Consider the following 19,390-nt stretch of genomic DNA (forward strand, 5'->3'; position numbering starts at 1 on the left):
CCACTCCTCCTCAAGAGGAGAAGGATCCTCTGTGTCAGGATACTACAGGAATATAAGAGAGCCTCTTCCCTCTTCCCTCTCTTACATCAAGAGAGACTCTTCCCTTCCAAGAGCAAGAACCACAAGACCTAAAATATGGGGAGAGACACAGGGTGCCCCATTACCTCCCGGCTTCAGGAGAAATCCTGTGTGAAGACTGGGGAGACAGGAAGACAATGATTGTGCAGAGTGTCGCTTGTCTTTGCTCCAAATGGCATTTTCCTGACAAAAGTGTATAATTCAGCCAAGTTTCAGCCCAATGCACTCAGCTTTTAAACCATCTTTTGTTTGTCTTACAAGGTGAGAGTGAAGCTGCCCAGAAATTAAAACAAAAAAATATTTCCAGCTTTAGGAAAGCAAGATGTTTATTGCAGATGAAAACAGGCAATCAGAAAAACTTTCAGACTAAAGATAATAGCGCAAAGGGTGGTGGGATTTGTAGGGTGCAGTAAAAAGCCCAAGCTGGGCTTCTCCAGCCAGCTAAAAATCATGGTGAGTGTTAGCTTTGCAATGCCACTTAAGAAATAAGAAATTACTTTCAGAAACACAGGTGGATGCTGGACTGTACAACTGAACTGTAGTGTGGCAGAGCACTGTGAAGCCTTCCATGGGCCCAAGCAAAACAGCCTGTTTGCAGAGGGAGCAGGAGGCTCATAAGCCACAAGCAGCTCCCTATGGACTGCCTCTCTAGCCTGGAAGGAGCGTAGAAAGCAGAGTGACAAGGAGAGTATGGGCTTTATGGCTCCCAAGAAAGCAGCTGCTCAAAATCACTGTGCTGTACTTATCAAGTTTGTGAGTTGAGAGTAAAAATAAAAAATATCCCCAAAAAATCAGAAAGTTAATACAGAATAGGCGGGATGAATTCGTTATCCTGGTGGTCATTTTCCAGAGGAGTATTCAACTCTTCTAGTATATCTGCTTCTGCTGGTTTCAGCACATCCTTTTCACCTATAAGGCATGTAAGAAACAGATAAATTTGTACTGGGGGGCTCTCATGTGTTACCCCTCTGTCCCATGTTAAAGCTCCCCTGGCCAGTCTCTTGCAATTGCCTGGAGAAGGTATTATGTAGCTCAGGGTGGATTGCCTGCTTTTCAAGGGCAGTCCCAGTTGTGGAGGGGAGTTGGAGAAAGTAAAGAAAGCACTGGCAGTTTTAAAGCCAGAGGCAGTAACCTGATGGTTGCCCATTTCAAGACCTCAGGGCTGGAGGCTGGACACCACCCCAGATCCCAGGACACAGAATAGCTGTTTTCCATGGCACGTCAGCATCACATGCCTTGCATCAACAGGCCTTTTATTCCCCCCTGCACAGACATTGCTGGAAATGCAGTAGATGATGGTCAAAGGATTGTTACTTCCTCTGAAGCAGATCCTTAGTTTTCCTGTTTTGAGGCAACCTGCATGCTTGACCCACTGACTGCTAAAGTGAATGTACTCTACTCTTCCCACTCCAGATCTGGGAGCAACTCCTGATGCAGTGTCTGTAAATGGATTTTTTGAGCCCAGACACCAGCCTGCCATTCAGACCAGCTTAGTTCCCTCCATGCCTCAGTCCTGGCAGGTTTCAAAGGTGTAGTTGCCTGCAGACACCCACCTCTTTTCCCAGTTCCCACTTTGCTCTCCCACCATCCCAGTGTCAGTCCTGAAACTGGATGCACTGTGGACAAAGCATGTCTTGACTTTGGCTCCCCCATCCAGCTGTGACCACAAAAAAACCCTCATATTCTCTCCACAGAGAAGAGATCTTCACAGAGATATATCACCCTGTACTAATATGGCTCTTAGCAGAGCCACAGAAGTGTTCTTAGGACAAGGAGTTATAAAGGACCAGGTCCACAACCCCATCCCAATGACTGACAATAATCGACTTGTTATCACTCCCCTGGACTCAGAAAGAGCTGTCTGTCTGCACAGTCCCACCATCCCATCCCCCCACCCTTTCTCAGCTACCCAAGTTTTGCAGGTTAGGGACCTAAACCCTGTAGATGCTGTGGGGTTGTTGTTGATAAAGTGAGCACCCTTGGCTGACAATCCTCAGGAGGCAGCACTGCACTGCCCTCCAAGCCACCATGGGGCCAGCAGCTCTGCAGCAACTCACCAGCAGGGTCCAAGCTCCTGTCTGCCAGCTCCCCTTCCATTGCCACTGCTTGCATCCCACCGACCATGTTCTGGATGGCCAGCACAGGTGGCTGCTGTTGAAAGCCTGGTTCAGGCAGTGCTGGCTCAGAGGGTACTGGTTCAGCCTTCTCCTGTGGGTCAGGCTGGGGGTCCACTGCTGGCTGTGACTCCAGGACAGCCTTGACCACCATCTGACGGCCCCGTCCTCTTTTGGCTCTTCTGCCTCTCCTTTGCTGTTCGTTCTTATAGTCTCTGCCAGGGGATTTCACAGGGGTGATGACTTGGGAATAGGACAAAGGACTTTCTGCCCTAAGGCAGCTTTGCTGGGTCCCCCTGTTGTGATTGCAACCCAGTTCATCCCGGCAGAAGCTGCAATTCTTCAGCCCCCCTTCATGAGCCCTGCACAACAACCTTCTGCAGCTGCACCGGTGGGCAGGAGCTTGGGTAACAAATTTTTCCTCAGCCCCACATTATGATTGAGGTTTGCTTGCTACCCATCCACCTCTACCCTCAGTGCCTTTGTAGACCTTGAGCAACTACTAGCTGCAGGTCACCTTTCCCCACTGAAGACTGATGGCTCTGTCCTTGGGTGAAGATGGAGGGGATGGGCCATGTCTGGGCTCAGGTTAAGTGCACCACAAAAGCAATATGACAGAAAAAGCAAGATTTACCTCATAACCCACTGAGCTGAATCTTTCTCCATGGCTTCTGCTTTTCTTTTCCTGAGCAACTCCCGGTCTCTCAAGCGACGGGTTATGATGACATCTACAAGGATAAACTGAGTGCTAACATAACATTCTGATCCTTCCCTGCCTGGTCCTAGAGCATTGATGGATGAGGCCATGATTTTTTTTTTGTTCCAAAGGGGTCTTAATATGAAACTCCTTGAGCACTGTACTTCCAGCACAGCCTCAGTGGGTAGGATCTGATGACACAGCACCCAAAACTCCCAGGCTCCTAGCCTGACAATTACTCTAGATTTCCAGTTACAATTCCTTGGGGTGACCCATGTCCAACCTACTCCCCACTGTAGGGACTTGGGGCATGGTGCCTTTGATCAGGCATCAGTATAGACTGCAAGATAATTCTTCATGTTTGCTCCATTGTTACCCTTTTTCCCAGAGAGCTGGAACTGGCCACCACTGAAATCAAGATGTTTATCTAACAACAAAGAGAAAGTCTTGACCCACAGAACAGACAGACCTTCAAAAAAGGAACAGCTCTGTGGGGGCAAGGATGAGCCAGAGGGCACAGCCTTACCCACACAGATGCTTACGTGCATTGGGCTGAGACCTCGTGGGGAGATGGTGATCCAACCAGAGACCAAGACAGGACTAGTACACACTGCTGGGGTTGAGAAAATTGGTCCCAAACACCACACAAACAGCCCCAAGATGGTCTGCAGCTGTGAGGAAGACCATGGCAGGGCCTAAGAAACACTAACTGATGTGAGAAAGCTCCAACAATGGAGCTTTATTATTTGGGCAGGATGCGCAGGTTGCATACAGCCAGCAGCAGAGGACTCCCCAGATCCCAGTCACCATGCCTTCCTTGGCTAAGGTCAGCAGTGTCCATTTCACTGGTTGCAAAGGCCTCCAAATGGCTTCCCAAGACAAAGACCAGCCTAAAAAATGGTCTGAACTTCATTTCTCCATGTCTTTGTCCTAAAAGACAGCAATCCCTGATGATTCCTAGTGTAGACTCTAAGCTGTGATAATAAAAACTTGTCTCAAATCAAGCAGTATGAGACCCAATCCCAGGAGACACAGGGACCAACACTACTGCCCTGAGGCCTTGAGGGAGAGAGAATTCTTCCGAAATGTATACTGAAGAGATCACAAAAGAACTGATTTGCATAGTTTCAATAAAACCCACACAAGTGGAAAAGCAAAATTATGACCTGCTCCTTCCAGATGCAGTCAGATCCAGCTCCTTTCACAAAAAGCCTCGGCTCACATTAAAGTAGTGAAATCAGTAAATAATTGTAATTTTGTCATTCCCTTGATCAGATGGTAGAAGTGTCAAGACTTCTGAGGCTGAGCTGGGATTACAACTCTTTTATCCCAGGTATTTATTAAATGCAAGAGAAAATGTAGTCCAGGACAGGACAATGCAAAACTGACAGCAGGAGCCAGTCTCTGCCCAAAGTAGACTTTTACACAAGACACTTCTGATAATTAATAATAATCTTAGAGAAATTTAGCTTGGAGAGTATTTATGTTGGTCTATGCTTCAGTGCCCTCATCAAAGCATAGATAACTTTAAAATTACATCTGAGTGCCCAGGACACTCTCCAGGGAAGTTGAGAATAACTCCAAGACAAGTGGAAGGTTGTTCCCTGACATGAGGCAATAACAGAGACAGTAGGGCTCAGCCAGCAGGAGATGACTCTGCCATCCACAAAGGAAAAGGCAATAAACTCCCTGGGAAGATGAGGTTACAAGTTGCAGTAGCAGGATCTGCACAGGGCCTCAGTTCAGCTACTAAAGTATATAATCCCTTGCACATCCCATTTGCAGCCAAGGTTATTTTCTTTTCCTTTCAAAATGTCTTGTCAGCTGTAGAAGCAGTTTTAGCTGCTTGCAATCAGTCTCTTTTCAAGTCCATTCTAAGAAAACACCCCTAATTCATTTCTAATTGGACCAAAAAAGTATTCCCACAACAGCTCCAAAGCTGTCACCTGCCAGCACTAAGCAGGAAAGATCACAGTAAAGCATATGCATCCCAATGAAAAAATATTTACTAGAGGGCACAAAGAAGCAGAAATTAAATTAAAAGAGAAAATAAAATCTATAAAAACAATGAGGCAGTACTGCCAGTCTGCAAACAATCTACTGATGCTCTCTGAAGGACTTTAGTTGAAAAGCCTTTATATGTGCTTCTGCCTTTGGGATCTGGAACATAGCATTTGCAGTTAAATGAGCATCCTCTACCTCCAAGCACAGACTAATAATTATTAGTTCCTTTCTGAGAAACACTTGGTAACAAAAATCATGCTCTCCTCTCTCCAAAAACTCAAGTTAAGAATGTTCTCATCATTACCTGGCACAGCATACTCCTCACAGTCTGCAGAGGGTGGCAGGGAAGAGTCCCAAGAAGCATGGTCTTTGCCTAAGCTCTCCATTGCTCTTTGCAGTTTTAATTAGAAAGCAGCTTAGCTCCCTGGAAACAGCATCTGGAGATACTGGTGCAGCATAATGAGAGCTTGAAAAACTGCAGACTGCCCGCCCCAAACCTCTTATCTGGCCAGGCCACTAGGAGGGTATTAATATTCTCCTTATCGGAGTGCAAAGGTGTGTGAGTCCAGGATCTACTGTGTGGATTGCAAAATATGTTAGTGCTTTTATTCTTCAATAATTCTACTTCAGATAGGAAATTTACACTCACTGCTGCTAAACTGTGACTCAAAAGCTCTCCTTTGTACTGGACATGGCAGGGCAGGATGTGGCACTGCCTCACTGCTGCTTTCTAGAGTGAGATGCAGGGACGTGTTGTTAGTCCTTAAGAACTCCTTGAGAGGTCTTAATTGGGACATATGCTGTCTGAAGGTGTTTGCATAGGATCCTAGCAGTGCTGGTAAGAAGAGACATCCTCTAGCTCCCCTCACAGCAGGACTGTCTGCTTCACAAGGTCAGGATGGCTTTGTCATATTCTTTGGAAACCCTGAAGGATGGAGACTGTCACAGTCATGGTACCTGTCCAAGAGCTGCACCAGCTTCCTGGGATCCAGACAGAATAATAAATCCATGCCAGCCTGGCTGTGCATTTTGAGAACTTCCTAATGATTCTTTGTTCCAGTCCCTAGTGGATCAGGACTATGGACAAAGCACTTCACTGATGAAGTAGGATGGTAATGGGCAGTCCCAGAAAAAACAGTGGGAAAACCCAGCCATTCCCTTGCCCCTCATAGGATGATTTGCTTAAGTGGCTCTTCCTAGCAGCTGGTAGCCCCTTGCAGCCCCAGCCCTGCCTGGCCTGCAGGTTGGTGCAGGGACATCTGCAGGGCCAGAATCGCTGCAAAGGGGAAGCTGCTGCCTGGTACAATTCAATGCTGAGAGCCTGTTCCTTGCTCTGTGGGAATGGCCAGGCCCTTAGATCAGCGTATGGGAAATGAGGAGATAATCTTGGTCTCTCCTGAAAACTGCCTTCATAGTTTCTTATGCCAGGATAGCACAGAAAAGCTCAAGAGTATATTGTGTGTAACAATTCCAATGGACCAGAGATAGCTCTTTACCCAGTTTCTCATGCACTCAGCTGCTGTCAGCACTTTTCTCCATGAGATACTCAACTACTTACACACTGGTTAGGTGCTAGTGCCGCTAATCCCTTCCCTCCCTGCTTGCCATGAGTTCAAAAGTGGTTCAAAGTTTAGTAGAACGACTTGATAATGTATTTACCCCTAGGTCCTTTGGGACCTGACTGCCTTTCATGGCAGGGATGATCCCACCTCCTCCAGCAGTCTGAGGACTTGCCCTGAGGAAAGCGGCTTCTCAGAGATGAACAGATCTGGCTGCCTCCAATGTTTGCCAGTCTTTTTCATTTTTAGTGTACATCTTATACTCTAAGCAGAATCTCTCTCTAGATCCTTGGAAGCTCCAGAGCTTGAAATTTCATGCATGTAGACTTCATAAGGTGCAACCTTGGAGGTCCATGGTCATATGTGCTGCCATTCTTCTTATCCCCTGAGCTACCACTTTACTCTAGGGCTCCTGCCCTGTGTCTACTGTAGATTACATGGTACCTCCAGAGAGGTGGGGTAGGTCTAACAGCCCAAAAGAAGCAACAGGGTGGTGGCAGCAGAGCAGATATGGGAAGGCTCTGATACGGGAGGGTGGGCCAGGAGCATGGATGTCATAAAGAGATGTGGGGCTACCAAGTCATTCACAGAATAGTTTCTTGTTGCTCAGTCACAAATGAAGACAAGGTGTGCCAAGCTGGTGAGGGTGTCCGTGTTCCAGCACTGTGTGATGATGCAAAGCACTAGAGGCACCCTGGTCATGCAGACATCTGGAAACTGTATGCTGACAGGATACTTCACTGTGCAACGGCATTGCTTTTGGAGGGGCAAACATATCAGACCTTGAACATTGTTTCTGTTTTTGTGTTCCTCATTACAAAAAACACAATATCACAGAACCACATAATATGCTAAGCTGGAAAGGACGCAGCAGGATCACTGAGTACAATTCTTGTTCCTGCACAGAACACCACAAAATCACACCATGTGCCTGAGAGTATTGTCCAAATGCTTCTTGAACTCTGACATACTTGGTGCTGTGACCACTTCCTTGGGGAGCCTGTTTCAGTGCCCAAACACCCTCAGGGTGAAGAAACTTTTCCTGATATCCAGCCTAAACCTTCCCTAAATCAGTTTCAAGCCTTTTCTTCAAGTTCTGTCACTGGCCACAAGAGTGAAGAGATCAGTGTCTGCCACTTCTCTTCCCCTCACAAAGACGTTGTAACTGTAGTGAGGTCTCCCCTCAGTCTTCTCCAGGCTGAAGAGACCAAGTGACTTCAGCTGCTCCTCATATGGCTTCCCTTCAAGGCCCTTCACCATCTTTGTTGCCTCTCTTTGAAACTTTCTAAGAGCTCAATGTCTTTCTTATACCCAAAACTGCACCCAGAACTGCCCCCAGCACTTGAGGTGAGGCCACCCCAGTGCAGAGCAGAGCAGGACAATCCCCTCCCTTGCCTGGCTGTGATGCTGTGCCTGATGCCCCTCCAGGACACAGGTGGCCCTTCTGGTTGCCAGGGCACTGCTGACTGATGTTCAACTTGCCACTGACCAGGTCCTTTTCTGTGGAGCTGCTCTCTAGCCTCTCATTCCCCAGTCTGTACACACATCCAGGGTTGTCCAGTCCCAGGTGGAGAAACTGAAGTGCTTGGATCATGTTCAAAGAAGAGCAAAGAAGCTGGCAAAGAGTCTAGAAAACAAGTCCTCTGAGGAGTGACTGAGGGAGCTGAGGGTGTTGAGCTTGAAGAAAAGGAACCTGAGGGGACGACTTATTGCTCTGTACAGCTTCCTGATAGTAGATTGTAGACTGGTAGAGGTCCACCTCTTCTCCCAGGTAACAAGCAAGAGGACAAGAGGAAATGACCTCAAATTGCTCTGGGGTAGGTTTAGGTTGGATGTCAGGCTGTCCAGGACAGTGGTGGAGTCACTGTTCTTGGAGGTATTTAAAAGACGTCTAGACATGGTGCTTAGGGACATGGTTTCCTGCAGGACATGGCAGTTAGTGGTTGAATTCCATGGTCTTAAGGGTCTTTTTCAACCGAAATGATTCTACATTCTGGGCTGATTGCAGGTGGTATGAAGCATGGAGGGAAGGGCAGAAATCCCTGTGTGTTTCAGTACTCCACAGGAACTGGGCGCATGCTCAGGCTGTGGCTAACTCAGCTTCTCACACCAGCCATCTACATAGTCACCCCAAAGCCTGGTGAGGGCTGATAAGTGACTCTTGACTCAGCAAAACTTTGCCATAAGACACTGCAGAGCTGGTACTGGGAACGTTTCTCCATTTTGTCTGTCTTCGACCTTGAATGGAGCATTTGTGAAAGAGGGTCACTGTGCCCCCAGGTTATTCAGTAGTGTTTAATGGAATAGATGGACTTCAGAATCTTACAGAGCTTGCACTTGCATCTCTCAGGAAGGAAATCTCTGGAAGACCCTTGTCCCCTGAGTGTAAATTGCTTTAAATGCCAAGGAAGCAATTTCCGTATCCCACAGAAAACTTCTGTAATGGTTAGCAATGTGGAAATTACAGGCCACACTACCTACTTTCAAGTCGTCTATGCTCTGAAGTAGATGGACTGAGATGTGACCACAGCTGCACCCCCTTTGCTGCAGAGAAATTTGTGCAAGTGGGTTAAATTTTATGGCCAGTCTTGGCTACATGAACTGCTGTAGCCGGACACTTTACAGTGTGCCAAGTGCTGCTTCCCTCCCCTTTCTTTCCACATTTCAGTTCAGCTAGCCCTGGGCCATTTTCACTAATGTGTCCAGTTTCCTTGGTTCCTGTGGCCCTGGAAGATGTCAACTGAGAGTTCAGCAACATGAGCATCTCCAGTGTCACAGACTCCTCAAATGTCATTGGAGCTGCTCAGTAGGGGAACATCACCAACCTTGGGTACATCTCACCATCCCCCCACACAGCTTTCAACACACAAATATCCTAGGAAAGTTTTGTCCAAGGAACAAACACTCCTAGGGCTGGATCCTGCCATTGGCTGGACTGCTTTCACTGCAGACACAACACCAGGCTTCGGATCTATGTGTAAGTCAAAGGTCTTTGTGAGACTCAAGGGTATCTGTTCCCCCTGTCTGGAAGGCTACTGCAAAGCACAATCCAGAGACCTACATATCCCCCCCTGCAGTCAGGGGCAGCTCTGGTCAACATGGGCATCTGGGGGAGATATGCTGCTGCCACTCTTACAGGGTGTCAGGCACTTCTTCCAGTTTTGTCTCACAGGACAATGACAGAGAAGCAACTTGCAGGCTTGTCCTTCACTCTCTGACTTGAGGAAACTTGTCTGGTTGCAACACACTGCTCTGGGAGCAGGACTACTCATTGCTCTGTGTGACAAACTATAGTGCCAGTAAAAGCAGATAATCCCTTTCTTTCCCTGCCTTGACTGAAGCATGAAAATATGAGAAACAGACAGATAATTCGAATAGGAAAAGAGTATGCAAAAGTGCAAATTCATATGTATACTCTCTGGCACAGGTCAGGGCATTGCAGGCATCTTGTTGTCCACCAGCTGCTTTCTGAGTCTCACCTGACCTTGGCAGACACAGCTCTGTTGGGCTTCAGGGTCAGGCTCTCTGCAGCAGGCTGGTCTTGCACAGGCCCTGTCACTGCCTTCATCCTTCCCTTGGTTTGCCACTTGCTTTTGAGCCATGTGAAATAAACAGCCAAATCCACAAGTCCCTGGGGAGGATGAGTATCTCTGAATTTGCTGTGTGGAAGTCAACACTGACCCTGTCCTGTGGCTGCCCAAGCTCTGACCTTGCAGGTCTGGCCTATTAGTCTGTGCTTTAGCTCTGAAGTTTCTGAATAAATACTCCACTTTGTGCTGGAGGCGTGTGGTTTCCCTCTTCAGAAGAGCTTCTGGATGGTCTGTGTTATTTTTTCCTAGCCTCTGCACATAAATAGTCATGGCCTTCAGGGCATACACAGCACACACACTCTCTTGGGCTGCAGCCACTCTGCCGGTGCAGCTCAAGCCATGGCGTGGGGCTGAGATCCTGGTGACATTTGCCCACCCCAGGGGAGAATCCCAGTTATGCTAAGCTGGGCATAACCTTCCCCTCAGCCCTGGCAGAAAACTGGGATAGAACTGCCCAAATAAATCCCGCCTGTGGCTGAGTTGGCAACAGCAGGAGCAGAACCTCAGGACAGAACTGAGCAATACATTTGTGTTGCTCACCGTGGATGTGTTTTGGCCCTACCAAAGTCTTTCCCTATGGCACAGGAGAGACAAAAAGTCCTGCAGATAAGAGCTATCAACACAGAGAGTAGCACACAGCCAGACCACCTCTTCCATGCTATTTGGGGACTGGAAGGGGATGAACAGCCTTGCAAAGCCTTGGGACAAATGAACAGGTAATAGCAGCAGCCATGGACAGGTGTCACCTTCTCTGCAGAAGTAGAAAGGGTCCAGGAAAGGAAAACAGGGAAAGTCAGAGCTCTGGACAACCCTGAGCAATTAGTCAGGCTAGGACTTCTCAGCCTGGGAGAGAACTTTCTAAGGAGAATAAAGTTTTTGATGACAGCAAATGCCTCTGGGACAGAAAATAGTGGATACAATCCATCTGACAGAGCACAGCTGTTTTATACTCCTCAATACTATTTCCAGTTGCAGCATTCAATCTGTCAGCAATGGCTTTGTTGTGCACTGTGATGCTATGCGTGTCCTATCTGGTGGCTCCAGCAAGGTGCAGAACTGGGTGAGAGGGTGAATTCCAGCTGACCAAGCACAATAGTCATAGCAGACACTGGCACATCTCCCAGACTCTGAGGATGGTCACTGACTTTGGGGAGCTCACTTGACCACATATTAGACCCCAGACTCCTATCAGATGCCTGCAAATGAGAGCTGTGTGGGATACTATACTATACTAGTATAGCAGCAAGTCAGAGCAACATTTTCTCCTGTGGGTGAGCACAGACCTGTCCTTGGAAGGTTTCAACTCAGCCTGAAGCACTCTTCAAAGCTGATCAGAAAACTCAGCTGGTAATTCTGTACAAATACAACATCTGGTATGGGACTGAAATGACCTAAGGAGGCAAGCCCCGCATCAGCACTCTGATCTCTGCCACTGTGTGCAAAGGGGGCCCTTGCCTGCCCAAGTTGTATTGCCTTGTTGCAGGTGTTTTGTGTGTCCATGTGCTAGAAGTGGGAGATAGAACAGAGGAATTCCCAAGGCCTGCTGATGCACACTGCCACTATTACCTTGGCAGGACTGAACCCTGCCACAATCTCAAAGATGGTTCTGACACCAGGAGCAACCTACACCTGAAAATTCTTCACTTTGGGGTTTTTCTCAAGTGCTGGAGCATACATCTGGGATCCCTAGTGTCCTAGGGTGGCTGTATGATGCCTTTATCCCCAATCGTCTGCCCTGTTTACGTTGAATAATAAGTTCTACACCTTTAAGTCTTGTTCCAAGAGTGAAAGGAGGAGGGAAGAAGCTCAGGGTTTGTTTTCAAAAAACTCACTCCCTCCTCCACATTCCTGCTCCGGGACGGTGTTGTCTGCGAACGGACGGACAGCAAGACAGAGCTCTCCTTTGCTTTTTTCTAGTTAGTTTTAGCTAGTTGAGGCAGAGAAGTTCCCTGGACTGTGGTTTTTTTTCCTTTCTCTGGACCTGCTCTGGACTGAACACCAGAAGAGCATCAGCAGCTCACACCTGTGGCCCAGCGGGCCGGGCCTGGGCCGCGGCATTGCCAGCGCCGGAAGGACTGGTCAGAGACTGAGTGAGCTGAGCTGCAGCCCGGGGGGATTTGCTCTGAATTTGTCTCTCTTGGAGTGGCAAGAAGTCTTATTGTTTAATATTGTCTAAGTTCTCTTGTATAATAAACAGGTTTTTTCCACTTTTTTCCTCCAGAGGTATTTCTTCCCGAACCGGCTGGGGGGAGGGGCCAATTGAATCTGCTTTCCTAAAGGAACCCTTTTGTGGGGGGGAGGGGAATTCTTTCCCCAGACTTGCCCTGAACCAGGACACCTAGTGTTCACCATCTTCGCTCAGGCTCTTTCCATGCTCCCATGTGTTATCTGAGCTGATTGTTCTATGAAAGAGCCTTACATAAAAAGCCGAATAACATCTAATATTAGAAGTGCAGATGGTACTATTTTCAATTTACATCAGCTCTGGAACCAGTGAAGCAGTTTACTATAGAGCCATGGAGTCATCTTCTTCCATGCCAGAGAAACTTTATTTTCCCTTCACTAAATTGCCTCCTACAGAGAAAAAATTGTGCTTGTTCAGCATCTTCTTCATCAGGACAGGTGCATTTCTTGCTACTCTCCCATGGCCTTTCTTGCAGGAGTGTGGGTGAGATAATACTCTATGCAAAGCACCCCGGTTCGTTATGTGGATTTGAAATTATTATTTTGACAGTGCACTTTTAGTAGCACTTGGTGGGAACTGGCTAATGCTGTTTTCTTCCAGCCATGCATAAAAAAAAAAAGTGCTGTTGAAATAAGATTGTGCATGTCATTTTATTATTCACCACAGCTAGCTTAAGGGTGCAATCGGCACAGAGCACACAGGATCAATTAATCACCTGTTTTTAGGTTCAAGAAAGCCATCAGAAAGCTCAGGTATCTTGACACTCCCCATCTTTCAAAATAAGGATGTCGTGTCTGGTTTTCCTAGAGTAATATAGGAAGAAAGAGTAAGAGATAAAAAAAAAAAAACCCCGTTCCGTGAGTCATACTTTGGCTGCATTCCATCAAATGTAATGGAGCTATTATAAAATTGACCTGCTCATTTTCCTGTCTAACGAGCTGAGGTGACTGCAACATCCTGGCTCATGGATGTGCCCTCCCAGGGCCTGTGGTACTGGTGGCGTATCTGCAGCTCAACCTGCTCACAGCAGGGCTGTCCCTAACATGTGGCTATGGTGGCCATGGCTCTATCTGAGCCCCAACCACCATCCCCAAGAATGGAGACCCACCCCCCCTCACACCTCTGTGGTGCACCACCAATTGGTGCCTGTGTCAAATTTTCACCCTCTTGGGGCTGCTGTTTGTGGCTGTTGCCCCATGTTGTATTGCCTGTACCAAGACGACTGAGGCTCCATCCCATCTGCAACTGTAGATTGCTGCTGGATACCCCCAGGCATGCCCTTCCTCAGCCTGGCCGGGTACAGCTCCTCTGCACTTCCTTGCAGCTTTGCTTGACAAGCTGGCCATCCTTCCCCTCCTGCAGCCCAGTACACGGTTTGTGTTACTTGCCATGCAAGTGCAGCCTGCCATGGCTTTTCCCAGGCTCTAGGGAGCCTGAATGACTGTACTTCACAAGCACCCAGTTTCAGACAACCAAAATTAGATCCAGGAGGTCCCTGCCAAGGGCATGAGCTTACATTTTTTCCACACAGAGCTGGCATTCATTGGCATAGGTATTCCCATCGGTCCCACAGATGGGCAAGTACAGGAGGGGGCAGGCCTGCAGGTGAACCAGGTGTTCACACACTGGCTGGAAAGCAGAAACCACAGCACGCATTTCAGTGCCAGCAGCACCCATTTCTTCCCCCCAGAACACTCATGCAGAAGTAAGTGCCACTGGCAACCTGGTTCCCTCTGTCTTGGAGCAGTGTGTGCCCACAGAGGAGCAGGGGCCACTGAATCTCTCAGTGGGACTCGTGGCTTGGGCTTTGGAGTGGGTTTCATGCTGGAACACCAGTTGCCATGAGGCTGGGGATGATTTCTGGGAACAGTCTTTCTCCCAGGCACAGCAGCATGCCCATCTCCAGCCATGAACAAAGAAAACCAGAAGCCTCTTACCCTTCTCAGGCCACCCCGTTCATTCAGCTGTGACCCTGAAACAGAGCAGAGACCCATGAGCGTGGCACACCCGTGCCTGACGGCAGAAGCATGAGATATTGACAGAGGATCACATCCAAACCAAAGGGAAGGCAGTGTTGTGCAGAGCCCACTCAGCACTGAATCAGCTTTGTGGGTTTCATAAGGGGGGTTCAGTTTGCTGCCACATGCCACTCCCACCCCTCCCTGACAGCAGCACAGCACACAGCTTCCATCCACAGCTGAGCTGACTGGGACAAACCTGTGAATGGCTGTTCCCACTCCCTAAACCCTCTCCTAACAGCCCTCTCTCCAAGTTTCTGGGTCAGAAGCTCCACAGAGCATCCAACACATCTTAGGAAATGGGAAACCATACGATGCAGCGTATGGCATGGGGTGTCCTCGGAGGGATGAGGCTTGGTGATATTGCACAGCTGGACAACTGCCACATCTAGGGAGAGCAGCATCTGGTGGGTTCTTTTTTCTCAGGCAAGCAGAGCAGCAGCAACAGTTCACAGCTCACCTGTGCAGTGCACAGATGTCCTGGGAAGATGGAGGCTCACACACAGGCAGCTGCAGAACCACTACTACCTGCACATAGGTAGCAATGGCTTCCCAGTGCCTGTAAACAGGTGCTTCTCTCATAAACATGCTGAGCACATACTATTCTTGCAAAGACTTGCCAGTTTGCATGGAGGCAGGAACTGCAGCAGCTGTGGACTCTCCCCTCTCCCAGATCACTCCCAAGTGCAATACATTTGATGAACCAGCCTGTAACCCTTGCCACAAGACTGCTAATAAGAAAGGCATGGTGTGTTTGCTTCAATCCTTCTTCCTCACCATGCTGCCACTGTTTGTTTGCCCTAACCTCACTTCCTCTCCAAACCAGAATTTCTGGGTCTTTATACCCTATCATGCATTCCCCTCCATCCCATTATCCATCTGCCATTCCCAACCCACCGCTGATGAATCAGCCTCCAGCAGCAGAGCAGATTTACCTCCGGCAGCAACCAGAGTCACCATTGCCACCAGCAGCAGCAGCTCTCTCCCAGGCATGGTCAGTTCACGCAAACCTGCTCATGCACCTTGCTCTGCTCGTGGCTGCCTTTATAAGGGAGGGCACAGCCTTATCTCAGGAGCACTGGGAAAAGCAGTGTTTTGTTCCTGCTGGGAGCAGCTGGACTGTACACCCTAAGGGATCACTTAGGCACTTTCACACATGAGATAAGCTTTCCCATGAAGCTTCCCATTTGTCAGCTTCAGGTGGCAGCATCAAAAGCTGCTTTACAATCCCTTTGAACTGTAGTCAGGTGTTGTGGTTTGACACTGGCTGAACGCCAGGCAGCCATGGAAATCACTCACCCTCTCCTGCTACAGCTGGGCAGAGGAGAGAAAAATTACATGAAAGCTTCATGAGTTGAAATAAGGACTAGCAGAAAACACTCCAAGGGCAAAAGAAGCTCAGCTTAGAGGTACAAAATTAATTTATTACTAACAAAATCAGAGGAGGATAATGAGAAGTAAAATAAGCCTTAAAAAAACCCTTTCCCCACAACCCTTCCATCCTTCTGACTGACAGCATGGGAGACAGGGCAGGCAGTTTTGGTCAGTTCATCACCCGAGGTCTTCTGCTGCACAGGGAAAAAGTTGTTCACCTGTGAGCTCATGGGGTCCCTCCCATGGGAGATAGTCCTCCATGAACTTCTCCAGCTGGGCCTAAATCTCAGGAGCAGCAGTAATCCCAAAGCTGCTGCAATGTGAATTCCTCACACAGGCAGTCCTCTCAAAACTGCCGCGGTGTGTTTCTCTTCCCACGGGGTGCAGTCCTCCAAGGACAGGCTGCTCCAGCCTGGGGGCAGGGCCCCTCTCTCCACAGGTCTCTCACAGGGTCACAGCTTCCTCCAGGCATCCACCCACTCCAGCATGGACACCTCCATGGCGTGCAGGTGGATCTCTGCATCCCTGTGAATCCCCATGGGCTGCAGGGGCACAGCTGCTTCACCATGGGCTGCACCACAGGCTGCAGGGGAATCTCAGCTGCAGTGCCTGGAGCCCCTCCTGCCCCTCCCTCTCCACTGACCTTGGTGTCTCTATGTTGTTTCCCGCACACATTCTCACCCCTACCTCTTCTCTGACTGGAATTAACACTGCACACCCCACTTTGTCTTGATTTTCTTCTTAAATCTGTTATCAGAGAGGCATTACCAACCTTTCCAATTAGCCCAGCCTTGGCCAGCAGCATGTCCATCTTCAGAGCCATCAGGGATTGGCTCTGCTGGATATGATGGAAGTTTCCAGCAGCTTCTCACAGAAGCCACCTCTGTGGTCCCCTGCTATCGAAAACCAGGCCATGCAAAAATAACACATCAGGGTTGGGCAATGCTGCTCTCCTCTGTTTACCCCAGCCAGCTACTTCTGATTGTATCTCACTCAAACCATCCCTTCAGCCTTGCAGCTGCTGTTATTCTTACATGATAGGTATCTGCACTTGAGTTGTGAGACTAGACATAGAAAAGCCAGGAAATTCAGGCCGATTAGAGTGGTGGCATTGTGGTGTTATTCCATGAGACCCAGCCAGGTGGATACTCAGCTGCCTGATGCACTGGTCAGGATCCCAACACAACAGGAGGCCTGTCACCATGCTGCAGCAAGCCCACACAGTCTCTGGATGGGATGGGACAGGCTGAGGGTGCAGAGGGTCTGGAGGGTACAAAATTCAGCTGCCTGGGGGCAAGGAGCTGTAGGTGCAGTCACTGCCTATGAGGAGGAGAGAGGAGCCACATAGTCAGAGGTGGTTTAATACCTTACTCTGCTCACCACCTGGGCTGCAACTGAGATTGCCAGAGCAAAATTATCATTATCATAAGATCCAGTGTGTTGGAAGGAGGCAATGTGAATAAATACCCAGATTAAATACACAGAGGTGGCACACAAAGCAAGGAGAGGACAGAGAAGCCGGAGATGATCCTCAGTGGCCAGAGAGGTATGGGCCCTGGTAGAGGCTGCTTGCATCCTTCTATTGGAGGTCTGTTCTTGCAACTCAGCAGGGCTGTAACCAGGACTTGGGAAGTGGCAATGTAACCAGCTCAGGGCTCCCCTGGCAGAGTCATTCCTCCGCTCTGCCAAGGCAGCTGCATACGCTTTATATTCCCTCTTCACGGAGTTTACACAGTTCAATAACCTTTGGTTTTTATTATTATTCCACTTTGGAAATCCCTCAACTAAAGTAAATATTTAACTGCATTAGCAGTTGTTCCCAAGGCACATGGGGTCCTGTTAGTCTTGTTTAGTCTAGTGCAAAGGGAGGCCAAGGGGGATCTGATAGCAGCCTACAACTGCTGGAAGGGAAGCTGATGGAGCCAATCTCTTTTTGATGGTTCCAGATGACAGAATAAAAAGCAATTGTCATAAACTGCAGCCTTGAGATGATCAGGTCAGGAGTCAGGAAAGAAGCCTTACCCCAAAGGGTGAACAACCCAAACCAGCAGAGAGGTGGGACATCTCCATCTCAGCGGGACATTTACCTGACCAAGACTCACTGTGCACAAGGTTTGTTGGGTGAGCCCTGTAGGACCCTGCCTCCAGCAGGCTGGGTCCATGGGACAAGCAGCTCTCACTCTCCAGCACACATGGATGTATGACCTTAGATTCACATCTGGCAAATCTGGTCCTAGCCAACACTTGACGTTATGAACAACACAAGTCCCCTCCTGCAAACTGCTCACACAGCAACACACTTCACAGCTCCAGATGAGGGCTATCTTGGGCCTTTAAAGTCTTCTCCAAAGTTTTTACTACCAAGAAAGACATCCAAATGCTGATTGTAATGCCTCTGGTGCCACCTCTGCTGCCTCTGATTCTAAGCATGGCCTGGATCTATGGTCATGCCAGCAGCAGCATGGGAGCAGCAGGCTGGGGCTGTGCTGCTGGACACATTGTGTACTCCAGACCACTCTCCTTGGATAGAAGTTGGCAGGAAATGTCTGCTTCCCCTCTCTGCTGGAGGCCACAAGGTCAGTGGTGCTGTAGCAAAGCTGTTGGCTGATACAAGGCTTGATCTTCCTCCACCTCATTCCTCAGTGGTATTCAAATTCCAGTGCCTTCAAAAAGCAGATTAAAATTATATGCTAAGAGATGACAAAGGGTAAATGACCTCTTGCAAACTGTTTTTTTCTTTTCAAACTTTTCTGCCAAGCACGAACTTGCAACTCCTAATGAAAGCCCTACCTACTGTACCGCTTGAAGAAGAGGTAGGGAAATTCTTCCTCAGGTGAGGCAGGAAGTTTTCTGGTGGCTGCTTCCCTCACACTGGTTGTGGAGCTCCAGCTGGCTCTGCATTTTCTCCCTGTACTTACACCAGCAAGATGGTGATGTGGAAGGCTTCAAGACATAGGATGGGGAGATGTGAAGGCTCTAGGTTTGTTTGAGGAGCTGGAGATCTAGTGTCACCACCAGCAAGACACATAAACTCTGCTGGAGACAGCGGTAACAAGCAAGGAGACTTCTGATTCTGAAACCAATCTTAGGCCTGCTCCCTGGCAGCACTGCCCCTGCCTTTGTGCTAGTGCTACACCAGTGGTATCCACATCCATCTGGGATTGCTCATCACATCATAAGCCCTTATTACACCTCTCCCCTCCTAGGGGACTGCAGCTGTTTGCAGGCTTTCCATCTGAGTGGGCACAGATGGCAGCTGGCCAGACCGGATTGCGTCACATCGCTCTTGCTCCACATCTGCCTGGTGGCCTTATCGGTGGCATGGCCTTGGTGTCGTCAACACTCCACCCAGCACCTGCTGTTTCCTTGCTGTTATCTGCTGTCTTTCCTGGATTTCATGGCTGTTCTCGGCCTTCTCATGTTCTGCACCCATACTGATATTTTAACTCCTGTTCTGTTGCTCCTCCCAGGGCTTTGGTGAACCAGCAGACACCAGGGTCCCACAAGTACTGCAGTGCCCTGAGAGAAGAGTGCTGCCTTACTTGTGCAGCCCAAACCAGAGTCCACCATCTACCCTCCTGCTGCACAATGGCGCAAGGCAAAAAGAGGAGGGCAAGTGCCACACTCACTTTCATCTTTAGCTCAATCCCTGCATCTAGATGGCTTTTATAGAGAGGATAACAGTCTCTGTTCTGTTCCTCTGACCACTCTGAGGTCTCCAGACAAGTAAGAGAGAGAAGGAGCAATTTGTTCTCCTTTGTATGAAAAAAA

At 48.7% G+C, this 19,390-nt stretch overlaps 2 protein-coding genes across 2 annotated transcripts; both read right to left on the bottom strand.

The window, feature by feature from the left end:
* Positions 1 to 386: 386 nt before the first annotated feature.
* On the bottom strand, positions 387 to 5,379 carry HEMGN (hemogen). Its single transcript, XM_054004386.1, has 4 exons — positions 5,198 to 5,379; positions 2,827 to 2,920; positions 2,136 to 2,407; positions 387 to 987 (listed from the first exon to the last, which is right to left on the bottom strand). The coding sequence occupies exons 1-4, from the start codon at positions 5,277 to 5,279 to the stop codon at positions 878 to 880; spliced, it is 558 nt and encodes a 185-aa protein (XP_053860361.1). The 5' UTR covers positions 5,280 to 5,379; the 3' UTR covers positions 387 to 877.
* Positions 5,380 to 12,956: 7,577 nt separating this feature from the next.
* Positions 12,957 to 15,241, bottom strand: SPINK4 (serine peptidase inhibitor Kazal type 4). Its single transcript, XM_054004194.1, has 4 exons — positions 15,181 to 15,241; positions 14,165 to 14,199; positions 13,744 to 13,856; positions 12,957 to 13,030 (listed from the first exon to the last, which is right to left on the bottom strand). Exons 1-4 carry the CDS (start codon positions 15,236 to 15,238, stop codon positions 12,976 to 12,978), a joined length of 261 nt encoding a protein of 86 aa, XP_053860169.1. The 5' UTR covers positions 15,239 to 15,241; the 3' UTR covers positions 12,957 to 12,975.
* Positions 15,242 to 19,390: the final 4,149 nt, after the last annotated feature.

The sequence above is a fragment of the Vidua macroura genome, chromosome Z, assembly GCF_024509145.1.
Source record: "Vidua macroura isolate BioBank_ID:100142 chromosome Z, ASM2450914v1, whole genome shotgun sequence".
NCBI lineage: Eukaryota > Metazoa > Chordata > Aves > Passeriformes > Viduidae > Vidua > Vidua macroura.